Source organism: Camelus bactrianus, chromosome 23 (assembly GCF_048773025.1).
Source record: "Camelus bactrianus isolate YW-2024 breed Bactrian camel chromosome 23, ASM4877302v1, whole genome shotgun sequence".
NCBI lineage: Eukaryota > Metazoa > Chordata > Mammalia > Artiodactyla > Camelidae > Camelus > Camelus bactrianus.
In genome coordinates, this window is record NC_133561.1 from 20,316,630 (window position 1) to 20,332,810 (window position 16,181).

Genomic DNA, 16,181 nt, shown 5'->3' on the forward strand with positions numbered 1-16,181 from the left:
CATTTTTTTAATGGAAACCGTGGGTTTAACATTCTGGTTTTATAAATTTGGCCTTTGTTTGTTCACAGTAAGACCATATATTTTTAGTAAATCAAAGTGAAGAGGGGTGTCAGATTTTCCTTTCCTTTCCCTTAAATTCCTCTTGTGTGCTTATACATTTGTGGAGATGTTCATATATGTATTTATTCCTTTAGTAAGTTATTATTGAGAGAGTTGGTTAAGTGGCAGGCACTAGATTGGATGCTTGGAATATATCAACCCTAAGGAAAAAGAGCTGACAGTATTTATTGCTGTTGATGAAAACTGAGTTTAAATCAAAAAGTAGAATTTTGGAGAACATATCTGCCATCATGCACTTCACAGCCTCCAAAGGCTTACTTTTCTAATGAGATTTATAGTGCTCATCAGTGTGATTGTATAATGAAACATGTCAGTATCTGGAAGATCAGTATAATTCGGCAGACCAGTGTTTTCTAAACAACCAATGTGTGATGTTATAAAATTCTGCAGAGTGTAAAAGACTCATTCAATGTGCAGTACAGACCAGTGGACTTCACACAGCAGAGTACAGAAAGTTCATTGAAAATGGTTTCAAATGCCACATTGCAGTTAGCCTTTTGGAAAACAAGTACTTGTCAAATGCTGGCATAGTATCAAAGAAAGACATCCATAACTATCTGAATGCTCTTCCCATTTCCAGCTACATCTCTTGTTTGAACCAGATTTCTTCCCTATATTTCGAACAAAATAATGTAACAGATTAAATACAGAAGCAGGTATGAGAATCTGGCTATCTTAAGCCAAAGATTAAAGAGATTTGTAAAAATTTAAAGCAGTTCTGCTCTTCTAATTTTTTGTTATCGAGAATAAAGTTATTTTCATAGAAATATTCATGTTGCATGTAATGAGTTTATTGTTACTTTTAAAGGAAGTAATAAAAATAAAAATTTTCTTTTTTCAATTTCTAATATAGTAAACATTATAGATGTAATCTACATAAACAAAAATTTGTCAAGTGTATTTAAGTATTAAAAATATTTAAGGGTGTAAAGAGATCTGAGAAAAGGAGTTTGAGAATTGCTGATTCAGAGGAATGATTCCACATCTGAAATACATGTTGGGAGTGAGATTATGGAAAAGCTTACATTATATGCTAACAGACTGTTACTTTACAGTAAACAAGAGTTGGGATATATTTAGCAGAAAAGTGATGTGATCAAAGCAAATACACACCCACAGTAGAATTACCAGGAGGTGATAGATGCATTAGGATGGAAGGGGAATGAGTAGAATTGAGAAGCAGTCACAATGCATTAGCAGAAGGGCAGATGTAAGGTGTTAGGGCAGTTGTGGTTGAGCTAAATGAGAGAGACTTGTGAAGGGAGTATTGACCTAGCTACTGATAGAATAAGGCGAGGGAACAGTAAAATGTCAGGTTTGAACTTAGATAACTGATGTCAAGGAAACTGATTTGTAGGGAAAGTTGAACTGCTTTCAAATTTTTGTAGTACTGTAATTAAACATTTGAGATTGAATAGCCAGGTTAGAAATATCCAGTAGACAACTGAAAATTGGGACCAAGTAGCCTTCCAGCTCTTATAGTATCATGGAGCCCCTCTGTTGCTTAAAATTAGAGATTCCTTTATGAAGTAAGCAAATGGTGATCTGGTTGCTAAAATTTTTTATTTTGGTGGCTAGTTGATAGCTTATATCAAAATCCGATCAAATATACATTTATTGACTGTTATGTGCTTGGCACTGTACCGTGTGTTCTTAGTTATTACGTTTGTATGTATGAGTGTGTATGGTTTTTAAAAGCTTTATTAACCTCTGTTCTTTCATTTCCTTGACTTGTTTGCAGCATTTGTACAGTTATTTTTCTATGCATAATAATAAAATCTTGTTTAAACAAGTTATGATCATGATTTAGCAATGAAAATAGACTTTTTCCCTTTCTTTTTGAAAAATGACACAATTAGTTGTGGTACATGGACAAGAAACATCTATTTCATGTCCCTCTTATGATAAGTGTTTTTCATTGAAATTCCTTGATACTGTGTGGACGATTTACCAAGGCTTTTTAAAATGACTGAAAATATGCTCTAACAACCATCTGATAAAATGAAAAACTGAACAAAATGTGTACTTAGATGAATGATTCTCTGAAGAAATAATGGTGCAAATGAATTATCAAAGTGTAAAATCATTAAAAACAAAACATGTTTGGGTTTTTATTGAATCTTAATTGCAGGCTTGTGCATTTTCTTTTGTAAGCTAAGTTAAAAGAAAATTGCCTATCTAAATTTTGGGAGGCCAGTGTTATAGGACATATATTGTACCATAATTTATTTTTCACATGAAAGCTGCTGTTCATTTTTCCCCCAGCATTAACATGCATGCTTTCCTCATGTAGGAGAATATATAAAAAACTGGAGGCCAAGATATTTCCTTTTGAAGACAGATGGCTCATTCATAGGATATAAAGAGAAACCCCAAGATGTGGATTTACCTTATCCCCTCAACAACTTTTCAGTGGCAAGTAAGTTAATTATAATTGTTGATCCACCTTGTATTTATTTATTTATTTGTATGGCCTTATCTGTCAGATATCTTAGGATATGTGAGAAGCCTATGAAAAAGTTTAGGTTTGTATTCAATAGAGAAATTTTCAGCTTTGATAGAATTTTAGTTCCTTAGTATAGGGTTTATCGATAATATGTGAACTTATATAATGTAATATAATTTAATATTTTTAATAGTTAGAACTTGAATGTGATGAATGTAATTCCTCAAATACATACTTCAGTTTTCCTTTATAAAGTATAGACAAAGACTTTTGAACTCGGTTATTGGACTAAACTTGGTTGTAAGATGTATTACAGTACTTAGTGCATTTCTAATCAAAGTTTCCTATCATATCTTAGCTCTTGTAATTGATTATATGATGAGAAACAAGTGATTTACATTAGAAGTTATTTTCTGGGGAGATTTTATGTTTGTAGTTAAATTTTTCTGCCTTACAATTATCTAATAAAAATGTTTGTAACTTAAACTCATTTAAAAATTATATATTTGCTTGAACATAGCACAAAATAAACTGACATGATGATTGTAATTGTTATGACTTGGCTTTCAGGCTGTTCAAATTACTGATTAATCAGTGAAAGGGGTTTTCTGTGTTAATTCAGAAGTAAAGCATTTTAAAAGTTACATTAAGTTAAAATAAATGTGCAAAAAAGCTAAAATCTTTACCATTGACATAAAATCTTTGACTAGACACCATTCTTAATTTTGATTTTGAATGTATGTTGTTGTATGTTCACCACATTTGGAAAAAATAGGTAAAATCAAAGCGAAAAAGAAAATTAAAAAATACAATAAAATAGCAACATCAGAAAATTCAAGATAATAAAAGTCCTTGAATATTACAGAAGTCATTTTATCATTATATAGAGCCCTAGTGTTTTTTATGGATACTGTCTTTCAATTTTTTAAACAATAAGTTTTGTTAAAACAATAAACTTAAGGGTTTGTGAAATCATTTGGAAAATAAAGATACTTAAAGATTCTCTGTTTATATAAGTGGATTCTTCTGTGCGAATTTTATTTTTTAAAAGTGAGAATACTGTTATACGTATGTATTAAGAAAATAATTTTCTTCTCCACCAAAATGCTCATTAGATATTTATGGCTTTCTTTCACTAGAAAATTATTTTTTAAATTTTGTTGTCAATTGAAATAATATCTTGTATTTTGTATTAACTTAAAAGCACATTTTCATTCTAAAGATATTTTGGGTGAGCATTTGCTTTAAAGTGGTAGAAATTGGCTTTTGAAACATTAGCAGCATACATTATCATATCCGACCTAAAGCCTGTATGGTTTCTTAGTTTCTCTGTTTTACTAGCAAATGCTATTGGTTGGTCTGAAATAATTTATAAAGTACAGAGCTCCTGTATTTCTTGATCAAAATGCAGCATTTTTTGACCTTATGAAATTTCACACCCCAACAAGTTTTAAAGACATACTGTATGTCACAGTCTGCCAACATCTGCTCCAACACTTCCACTGGCAGAGGCTGAAATGAATGCTGTGCTCCTGGGGAGAGAACCTATTTAGTGACTGACAGTCAGCTTATCCATGAAATCAATATTAGTCGACATCTGTAATCTTTACTTGTATAGTCAAGTAATTGTGGATAGTTGACTTAAACTAACAAGGGAGGTTGTAGATCAGGTCCTTAATTTTAGGAAATATGTTAACATGGATCTTACACTAAATAAACTATTCTAAATTGATTATTTTTAATGTTTGAGTTACTGCAATCATAAATTGTATAAATAACGATTTATCTGAGGAAATAATGGGCCCTGGTTGAAGAAATAGTTCAAATTTCAGCTTCACGGAAAGCCGGGAGTATGACTCTGAGACTCTGGTCTTTGGTTCCTTCATCAGCACAGTGAGAACACATGGGTTCAGTGAATTCGTAAGGCCATTTTTTTGTCTTAACACTCTGTGATTCTGTGAGGGGAGTTTGAGCAGGTCCTTGAAGAGTGAGTAGGAATTAAGCAAATTAAAATAGAGAAAAAGGATATTCCAGGCAGAGGATCACAATGTTTTTGTGAGATACTAAGAGAAGGAACAGTTGGAGCAAAGCGGGATTACTTCCCCAATAGTTTCTCGTTTGTCCTAGCCCCTTCTATTATATGAAAAAAGAAACTTTTACAAGATATTGCTAAGGTATGTTGGGAAATGTTATCTGTATATATATTCCATTGATAGCTATGAGTCCCCTATTTTTTCTGATAATTAAAAATGGTACTTCAAATTTAATCTTTGTGGATTGTAATGAAATTTTACCAAAATAGACTTTTATCCATATGAAAAAATAAAGTATGAGAATTAGAAGATACTTGGAACTGATCTTTCCAATCTTCATTAAGATTCAAATTCCTTTTCTTCTGATTTAGAATTTCCAAAAAGATAAGTCTTTATGCTCATTGTTTCTACTTCTCAATCTACTGCAGTCTAGCTTTCTTTCTTATTCACTTAACTGAAACCACTTTTAATAGGTTCTGCTGTGACCACTTAATTGCTAAGGCTAGTAGTAGACATTTTTCAGTTCTTCTTTTCCTGGATTTACATCTGGGGTGCATTTTATACTTTGAGTATACTGCTTCCTTCTTGGAATAATCTTTTCCATTGTGTTCTAGGATGCTTTTTTCTCCTGGTTTTCTTCCTTTGTCTGTTGCATGTATTTTGATATCTAACTGGGTTCCAGCCACTCTGTAGTACCTCCCTGGGTTGTCACATTCACACTGAGGTTTCTGTTACTTCTGGTATGCAGCTTGCCCCTATACTTCTGTATCTTCAGGGCAGGCCTCTTTCCTGAGCATCAGATGACTGTATTCAGCTAACTGCTGGACATCTCTACTGAAATATTTTTCTGGACTCAACATATCCTAAGCTGAAGTGAAAGTAATTTTGTCAGCTTTCCCCCCTATATTCACTGTCTCAGTTTTGTCTTGAGCAGAAACCTGGATCTATTTCATGCCTTTTTTTTTCCCCTTCACATCTTCACCTCATTTCCAATTCATTTCTACTCCTGCTGGTTTTGTTTTTTATAACTTGAACTTATTTCCTTCCCTATAATTACCTTAGGACATGCCCTCATCATCTCTGCGGTAGATTTTTAACTGTAGATCTCTGCTTGTAGCTTCTACCACTCATATTCTACCTTCACATGACTGTCAAAGTGATCTCCCTAAAATTAAATCATAACCATGCTGTTCCCCAGTGAAAATCCTGCCCTGGATCTTCATTGCCCACTGGATGAAGTCCAGTTTCCTTAATATATCACACAAAGCTCGCCTCATTCTGGCCTCTGCTTTCAATTCTTGCCTCATTTCTCTTCTGCTGTACAATTATACTGTGGCAGCACTGAACTGTTTATAATTCCCTATATAAACTGTGCTGTTTTTCTACTCTGAGCCTCTGTTTATGCTGTTCCTTTTGATTAGAGTATCTTTCTGTCTTCTATTTGCCTGAATAATTTTTCTTCATCCTCTAAGACAATTCAGATGTAACTCCCTGGTCTCATTCCTTGCTAAGTTCCTCCTCTCTGCCCTTCACAAAGCTGTTACGTTTTGTTGTTATCACATTGTTTCTTGGCTGTCATGTTCATGTGTATGTCTTATCCACTCATCTGTGAGTCATCTAGGGGATGAGTCTAGTGTTACTTCTCTTCTATCACCCAGTACCTACATATTAGGGTTTAATAATTGTTTCTGAATGAATGTCTGAAAATGTCTAGTCCAGATTTCTCCTTTTTTAGATGAGGAAAATGAGGTCTTTGAAAATTCAGTGATCTTTTTAAGGTTGCTTTACTAGGTAGTAGTAAAGTATCAAGATTAAAACTCAAGATTTCTCTGTTGTCATTCAAGTGTTTCCCTACCCCAACCCCCACTTCCACTCTGTGACATTTTCCTTATCTAGAGCCTTGAGATCTGATTTTGGGTTGGAATTCCAACACTGACATTGCTAGATATCCTTTGGGAAGAAGAATGTAAACTCTTCAAGACTTACAAAATGTGGGTAATAATATTTGACCTTTATCCTTTTTTGGGTAGATCTAATATGAATTATATGTGAGGGTGCCTTTTAAATATAGCACTATACAAAAATGTAAGTAACATAATGTCTTTTTCAAGCAAAGCATATCTCTAATCAGAATTATGGTTGGATAAATTATTAATTACATATTGAGATTTATCTTTGCATAGGAAACAATACATGTTGACTGAAAAAATACAGAATTTTCACAAGCATCGTTGCGAAGCTGGGTTCAGTGGTACTTTGAGCACAATATCTTGTCTCCTCAGTCAGTGGTTATGGTCTCTGACATTTTGATAGTGATTAGCCCAGCTCAAAAGTGGAAACAATTGCTCAGTGGAGAACTTGGAACGTTTGTCTGTATGTCTTGAGGCTCAACTTACTTTTGATCTAATCCTTCTTAGTCACAAAGGTGGAAAGGGAGAAGTGCCAGCCTATGTTCCCAGAAGCACTTCCTAGTATTCTGCCTCATCCTATGTTGCAAATACTGGCCCTCTCTGATAATATCCCTTTCCTCTCTGAAACCTTTCTTCCTTCCCTTTTTACAAAAATAGATCAGTCTGCATTTCACAGGCCAATTTTAAAAGTTTACTCACTAACCTGTTTTTCTTCTCTTGGAAAGAAAGTAAGGAAATTATGGGACTTAAACTTACCAAAAAACATTTCTACCTCTGAATGAATATTAGACTCTGAGATTTTAAATATATAGAAAAATTGGTTGATTCCTATTAATGCTTTCATTGTGGTTGTTCATGGAGATGGAGAAATTGCTTATGACTTGATTATTACTCTTTTATAGCACATAATACAATCTAGAAAAACAATTGTATAAACCTAGAATAACCGTATGCTTACACAAGGATAGTAGTAGATCAGGATAGCTTACTTTTAAAGGGCTTATTGATCATTAGAACCATACTAGATACTGAAAGTATAAAATAAAACTTTTGTATGTAGGTATTTGTCATTGATTCTGGAAGACAATTGCATAGAGCATATAGCAATGGGATGAAAAATGAGATTAATTGCCAAAATTGATTTTATAGAAAATAAATGCTGTAGAAGTTGAGAAAACAGGTAAAGGTAAGCTAGGGTGACTAGATAAGAATTTATGCATAAGATAAGGTTAACATGAGCCCAGAAGGATAAGTGATATTTAGATTTTTGGAAGAAGAAAGACTTTCTCAGTGAGGTTAATATGAGTAAACATATGAAGTCTGAAATTAAGGAGTAGCATTTTTGTGAATAGTATAGTCAGTATCCTAGATGGATAGAGATTTATGTTGGAAAAAGTGAAAGTTAAGATTAGACAAATTGTATTCAGATTGTGAAAAATCTTGAGTCCCAGTTTAATGTTTTTAATGGAAACCCATTAAACCATTGGAAGCTTTTGGACATTAGATGTCCAAATCAGTGTTTGATTTAAAAAGATCTTATTTGGTTATAGTATGCATCCACAGACAGACAGTTCTCTTTCTCTTCCTAATGCAGGTCATTCAGTCAGCAAGGGCTGTCTTGTTTCCCCTACTTTCCAATCTCACCGCTGTCATACTAGTGCAGTTCTTCATCGATTCACCCTGGATTATTTTGATAGTCTCTTAATTGATCTCTTGCCTTCAAGTATTCTCCTCTCTGGAGTATTTGAAAGCAATGCATAGGATAGAGTCATCTTTTAAAAAAAAAGTTCCTTTGCAAATACTATCTGGCTCAGAAAAATCTTCAATTTTCTTTGTTTTTCATAAGACGAGGATGAATTATTATTTTTTGATATTTATATTTATACTGTATATATTTTCAGTATTTCTTTCTTCTTCTTCTCCTCAGTGTTCCATGTATATTTTTGACATAAATTGCCACATTTTATTAGGTTCAATTGCGTGCAGAATTCCTAACCCTGTTTTTGTCTTGAGTGATTTTTAGACCATTTTATGTTCTTGATTATTTGAAGATTTGGTGCTTTTCCCCGCTCTGTGCTCAGATTTTTAGGCAAACAGAAGGTTGTATCTAGTGATAGGTGCATCTGTCTCACTGTAAGGAGTAGATGTCTTAAAAATTCATTGTTAAGTGAATTACTATAAATTGAATTAAAATCTCCTATCCTTCATTTTTATGGGTAGTACTATATTCATATCTTGTAAAATTTAACCAATAAACCAAGTTTAGAATTGGAAATGGGGAAAACCTTTTAAAAATCACTTTAAGAGGAGATCATTTTCAGAAAATTTTCAAGTAATAATGCCATATTTAGTCACATATTTACTTCCTCTCATTCAAATCACACTTCAATCTGACAGGAAAAAAATTGTCCACAGAATTTCTGCTCTTTCCTCTTTTTTTTCTACATTGTACATCAAATTGTCACAAAAGAAAATGTATTATCTTATTTTAATGGTTATGACGATGGCCGTCAAGAGTTTCACATCCAGCTCCTACATGTGAGGACAACCCTCTGTATCTCCGAAAGATTTGATCAGTTATGTGTCCTTTGTAAACATAAATTTACATGTGTATCATTTGAGTTTCCTACCAGATAATTTCACGATTTTAAAACTTCCATCACTGTAACACCATAGGTGACCTGCTCAGATTTCTGTTACAGCCTGTATCTTCCCTGGTAGCTTTTATGACCTTTCACACCTCTTTCCTGATTTACTCTAGAGCTAATCTGTTTAGTTGTAGTCTTTACCTTCTCAGCCCCATTTATCAGAATATAACTTAGTATGGGGACTTATGCAGAATCAAGGGGAATGATAAACTTCCAGAACATAGTCATTGTATATACTCATTTAAAATTTTTCCTATAACATTTATCACAAGATCTGGTATACCAGAAGATCATTGGACTTGGAGTCAGGAGACCTGAGTCTGAGTCTTGGTTCTGCTACTTTACTAGCTGTGTGACCTTGGGCAAATTGTGTAACTTGTCTGATCTTCATTTTTCTCATCTTTCAGCATGAGGTTAATAATACCTACTTCTCAGGATTATGGTGAGGGACAAATGAGATGATATATGTGAAAACACTCTGTAAATTATAAATGCTATGCTAATAAAAGTAACAATGTAAGATACAAAATGCTCAGTAATACTTGCTCTGTTGAGTTAAATGGCAGCCATTTCCCCCTCTCCAGCTAAATTACAGTTGCAGTAGGGTGGAAACTACTTTATTGGGTTTTCTTTAAAGACCATTACAAATTTTAAGTAGAACCTATCTATAAGAATTGTGTTGAAGTTGAGACCAGCTGCTTTTGCTTGGTTTGAGGAAAAATCCCAGTTTCATTTAATGCCAAGGATTTTGATATGTAGAGGCTAGTCTTTCTTATAAGTTAAAACAACATGAGCTAGACCCCTAAACCATGCCCATAGCCTCATTCTGGAAAACAAAGAAGACATCATTGCAGCTGTGAAAGGACAGCACCACTGGATTCACCTAGAGGAATTGGGTGCAGACCAAATTCTTAAATCAAAAGTTTTAGTTAGAAGTTGTTTTGTTTTTTAATAAAAGCAATAATACCTCAGATATCTTTCTGACTCTTCTAAGAGGATCCTTTGGTTACTCTCCACTGGGAGAAAAATTAAAATTAATTTGGTTTTTCCGTTAGGTAATTACTTTTTTGTAAAATGGAAGATGCAATGAGGATTATCCTTTGGGGAAGGCAGGCAAAGAGTAATCAGCTTCAGTAGCTTACATTAATGTGAGGACATAGAAAAGATTCCAGCAAGACCAACTTTCTTCCTCCCTTCCTTCATTCGTTTCTTTTTCCTCTCCCTCCTGTCTCCTCTTCCTCCTCTCCTTGCCTTGCTCTCTTCCTCCCTCATTCAGTGTCTCCTAGGGTCAGCAGTCAACTCTCACTTATCCAAGGATACTTTTGTAAGGAATACCATACATGTAATGATTTTCACTGAACTATTCTTAAATACTTTTACCTCTGATTCCTTTCTCCACTTTCTTTCCTGGCCATCCTAAATAATAACCTCACACATACTCTGTTTTGGAGTTTCCTACCTTGTATGCGTATGATTAAAGTAACAAAATTTGGAAACATAGAAGTTACCACAATTAATATTTAAACATGTTTTTAGGAAATCTAAGTTCAAATGAATATTTAGAAAGTTTTTATTGAGGGTTTATTGTGTTCTCAACATTGTACCAGGTACTGAGGGAAAAGAGAAGGAAATAAGGAAGGAAACCAACCTTTCTTTGAGCGTTACTATGTGCCAGGCCCTTTCACATATGTTATCTCATTTAATCTTCACAACAACATTCTAAGGTAAGTATTATGTTCTCCATTTTAAAGAGACTGAGAGAGGTTATGTCACTTTAGGTCACTTACCTGGCAAATGGCAGAGCCAGAATTTCAACCCATATCTAACAGAATGCTAACCTTGAATTATTTCTGAGAAACTTTGGCTGAATCTATTATTGTTGACTTAAATGGGTATGAAATCCTCAGATATGAATGAAGGCTCCTATAATATGTTATTTCTTTATCCCTGTAGAGAATGAAAAATAACAAAGGGGGAAGAAGGATAAATGATAGGAATAAATATGGCACTTGAAATATTTAGCAGAATGCCATCATCATAGCAGACACTATTTTCTCAGTGTTAGAGTTAGGCACTAGGTCCCCTATTTGCTTACCTGGCATTTTATGTGCAGTTTCTGTAGGAACTTTGCTGTTCATCTTCTCTCCTAGTTGAATATATAATAATTTTACTGTTGCAAATAAATACCCTATTTTAAAATATCTTGAAGTCAGTATTTTTTCTCTAGCTAAAATTATTTTTTAGCTTGGAAAAGAGCACATCATCTCTTTATTTCTTAAACTTTTTCTAGAAAGTAAGAGGTTTATGTGTAATTACGTTTTTAAGTTATAAATTAAAAATGATTATATGCCCTTCATATTTGGTGTTTTAATCTCATCTTAACTTATGATTAACATATAGGAAATTAAGAGAGACTTAAGGAAGTAAAGGAAGAGAACTAACATTTTTAAAGAGCCTACTACATATGAGTTGCCTTATATATATGATGTTGACAAGAACAGCATGAAATAAATATTACCTTTAAAAAAACAAAACTAGATACTGAAACTAAGACGTAGAGAGAGGAAGAAACTTTCCAAGAGTCTCAAACAAGGACCTGGGATAACTATGAATTGGACTCTGGTCTGTAAAACATCTGGCTTGAATGCATTTAGTCATATATGGGGTTCAGAAATGACAACTCTCTTCAAGTTAATGGTTAGCCAGCACCCACAGAAAACTTTGTGGTATATCAGGCATTATACGCAGTAGGTTAATAGCAGCCTCTCATTGTTCTTGAGAGGTGTGTTTTATGCAACAGTGATATTTATTTATGTGATAGCAGAGGGACAAGTGTGGAGGTGGTAGCTATGTGGCTGATGATGTGACAGAAATTTGTTATGTAATCTTGGGTCTGTCACTTAACCACCCTGGGACTCAGAGTTTTATCATCTGTGGTGTGAAGGAGTTGGAATGAAGAATCTCTAAAACCTTTTCTTCTAAAAAGTCTATGATCTGTCTATCAGCAGCAGGTAATAATTTCTTTAAACATTCAGTCTATTGGGAAATAATAATAATAATTACCACTTGTTGAGCACCTATGTGCTGTGTACTTTATATGTGTGTTTTTAGTCTTGCCGACATTTTTGCAGGGTACATAATATCTCTATTTTATAGCTGGGGAAACCAGGCGTATGGAATTTACCAGTGGTAATACATTTAGTAAGTGTTAGAACTGAAAGCTAAACTCACAGCTTTTAGGTTTCAAAGCCAGTGATTTTTTTACACCACTGCTTAACTAAAGCTGCTCTGGCTGCTGTAGGTTCTTGAGGTTAAGCGGTTGTCTAACACGGGCAGTTGAGAAGGTGTGGGCTTTCCTGCCTCAGTGTCAGTGTCATGGATCAAATCTTGTCATTATCAACCAGTATATGAAAACATGTTTCAGACCTTTTAGATATTTCCATTTCAGGCAACTAAAGCTTAATGCAGGGAATTCACTGGTAGATGAAGATTTCATCCTTCCCCTTCTAATTATATCAGAGAAGTCATGGGAGAAATACTAATTTTTAGAGGCAGAATCATCTGGATATTAGTATGAGATATATGATCTTTGCGTTTTTAACAAATTAGATTTGAGGGACACTTTTTTTTTTTTATCTCTCTGCAGTTATATACGAAATCACTGCCTTTCTGTTTATTTTCTTATATCTTTGTTATTTTAAAAGCATTTATTATATTTTGAGTAAAGTTAAATGAGGCCCAAGGCCACAGTGAGGGAAAGGACCTTTAAGCCTTGGACTTTAGGAAAGAGAGAGAGGCATTCTTTTGGGTTGGAAATAATACATAATCAAGCAGATGCTAATGAAAAAATGAAATGCAGAGAAAGAAAAGAGGCGAGGGTGCCTGTTTGAAAGTTTTATGGAGGAGAGTACATTGCCCCTTTATTACAATAATGTTTCTGCACTATAATAAGGTCTTTCATTGCAAGTTCAGCTTTTTTCATTCATTTGTTTTGTGCTCTGCTTCCTGTTACTAATTGTCAGCACAATGGTCTTCCAACTATGAAGTCTCAGTGTCCTTTTGGACCAATTTGTTATTGTCTCTCTCCCTCACCCTCAACCCGTGCATTATTACTATGGTTGCATTTTTAGACATTTTTTATGTTTTAAAATGGCAATGCTTTTGAAACATGCCAGAATAGTTCATGCTAATTGAATCGTCCAACCAGCAACAGTTATTGTTTCCAAAAGCACACTGATAAAGTTTCTATCTCTTATAAAGTAATTAAAAATATATAATACTTGCTTTACGGCATTATTTCATATGCTTTGTTTCCTTTGAGCTTTACAATCATCCTGTGGAAATAGGACATTTTGTTAAAATATTTTTGTTTTAAATAAAATAATTTGTATTATTTACAGATCTGCTATTTACCTAATAAATTCTTTGGGATTTCTATGCCTTTAGGAAGTTACATTTCTATTGTTTTTCTACTAATGGCTTTTTATTCTTCTAGCTAGATTATTTTATCATGAATAAGGAACCAACAGAATTGGGTTAGGCTGAACAAGTTCTGCTATCAGATTCCAGGCAGCTCTAGTTATATGTTAATTCATGTTAGGTTTTTAACATTTTGATCAATAAATATTTCAAATGTCCTCTCAGCTTTGTACCAATAATCTAATATTGACAGAAAAACATTTTTCAAATGTAACTTTGGTCAGTTGTCTTTGGGGGGAAAAGCATTTCAGTACTCTGCATATCAGCTATTTCTGTCACTTTAGTATTGCAAAAAACTAGAAAGTGAAGTATGTAAATAAAGCTTGTTAAAAAGAAATAAAACTTTTACTTCCTCTCTTATAAGCAGCTAACATTCCTAAAACAATATGTAACATACTAAGGTCCAAGAATTGAGAACTAGAAAACCTGGATTGGAGACTTAGTTTTACAACCTTAATAACTTGATGATTTTGAACAAGTGACTTGAAAGTCAGACAGCTTTCATTTTCTTAGTTTTGAAATGGAAGTGATGAAAATACTTTAGAATTTTATTGGGAGGATTAAGTGAGAAATAATTTATGTAATATTTTAATGTTGTGGTTAAGCAACTGATAATATGCTAATAAAATAATGACAGTAGTTAATTATTCAAAAAATAAATTTTGGAGAAATATGTAATGGAATACATAGTTTCCTTATTGACCTAAATTGGCAAAGATGAGATTTTTTTTCTACTCTGCTAGAGATGAATGACCTGATTATTCCAACGTTTGCTCTTCATTTAGCTTGCAATGTATTAGTTAAACCAGGTTATAAATTGTTTCTGTACTGTTGTAAAGAATCAGAGACCTCTTTATGGCTGTAGTTGAAATTTTTAAATAAGAGTTTGAGTAAGACTAATCAGGCTAAAAGTATGCAGGACAGTTTGGATAAGGAGAAGGCTGGAGAAAGAGAGACCATTGGGAGAGGCCATTTCAGGGATCCAGATTTCGGTAATAAATTTCTCTGGTTGGGTACTAGCAGTGAAAAGAAGAGGGATGGTTCAAGGGACGTTACAGATCAACTGTTAAGATGAATGTTGCAGGCTTAGCAGTGGGTTGAAAGAGAGTCAGAGGTGACTGAGAATGTGTTTCTTGGTTGATTAGGAAAATGAAACAAGCACAATGAATAGAAACACTGTGTTGATGTGGTAATTTGCAGTTTGGAAGATAAAAGAAAACCTATTAGATATGTTAAGAATGAGATAAAAATAGATCCTCAAAAGAATGATGCCAGTTTTGCTGTACACAACTTAGCTAAATGGTTAAGGAATATGTAACAAAGGCCATTCTTGTAAATAATGATTCTTGGAGAGAAAGCAGCATTCGGTGCACATGCATCTTGCTTTCCATGTACATTTATTGTTTGTTCATCCTGGTAGGCATTGATAAGCAACTGTGAAGATGTATGAGTAGAAATTGTCCTATTGATACATGGAAGCTTGAGCATTTAAGATACAAATTAGAGCTGATACAAAATAAATTGATTACTCTAGTAGTGATACCTTTAAACTTCAGTGCTCAGTGAAATATTCCGAAGTTTAACTTGTGTTCAGTGAATTTCATTAACTAGAATGGTCTTTATTTTAGATATCCATCTATATATGTAATTTTTAAAAATAATTTTCTTTGCATATTTTTGGAACATACTTTGAGGTAAGAATCTAATAGTATTTTGGAGGGGGGTTTCTATTTTTAACTTTTTGCCATGAAGATTTTTCAGACATGCAGATAAATAGAGAAAGCAATTTATTGAACTCTCATGGATACCATACTGCAAAAAACAACCAAAAGCAACTTGCCTAATGATATATTAGATGTCTCTTACAACTCTCTCTGTTAGAAAATGCCTCATGTTTTCATTATCTTAGTTATTGTCCCACAGTGACCACAGTATATTTTTACCTGAAATTTCAACTCTGCAGAATACAATTGTTCTAGAAGACTCTTGAGGTGTTGGTGTGTTTGTTTTTTAACTAGAGGCAGGATATGGTGGACTGACAGATTGAGATATGTTGCTGGGGAAAGTGTTGGCTCTCGTGCTTTTGGTCAGTGGTGGTATCTGTGGTGACTGTATTCATTAAGGTAAAACATATTAGGAGAAGTTCACATTAACACATTGTGATTCCAAATTCAATTTAAATCCACAAGTAGTATCCCATGTTAAAACCAAAGTAGTAAAATAATATGTCAGAATTTGAAATATGTTATCATAAAATGAAAAAATATTTTAGAGTGGAATATAAAGTTAGTAACCCAATCTTACTTCCCTCACTTGCAGAATTTTTTATGTTATGAAATAAAATGTGAGAACTTCTTTGTTTTCTCCTCTATTTCCTTACATACAGAAGGATATGTTGACTCTAGGTAATAGGTAAATGATTCAGACCCCAACAGCTAGAAACGTGCACCTGGACTGATGCAAGTTTGGGAATCACTTTTCCATAATCAGTAATTGAAAATTTTTGTTGTCACGAGCTTTATTGGTTTTGCAGGGTGGGAGACCC

General features: G+C 33.6%; 1 protein-coding gene across 7 annotated transcripts in view; it reads left to right on the top strand.

Annotated features, from left to right (window-relative positions):
- The window catches only part of AKT3 (AKT serine/threonine kinase 3), a 207,801-nt gene that overhangs the window by 102,232 nt on the left and 89,388 nt on the right, over positions 1 to 16,181 (top strand). For 6 of the 7 annotated variants that reach the window (XM_074351770.1, XM_074351769.1, XM_045509444.2 and 3 more), the window contains one exon: positions 2,414 to 2,539. Coding sequence is in view for 2 of the 7 variants with exons in the window: in XM_074351769.1 (XP_074207870.1) it covers positions 2,414 to 2,539 (126 nt within the window). In the remaining 5 variants the exon portion in view is untranslated. Of the gene's footprint in view, positions 1 to 2,413; positions 2,540 to 10,764; positions 10,882 to 16,181 lie in introns of all 7 variants that reach the window. The other variant, XM_045509448.2, reaches the window with a different exon arrangement.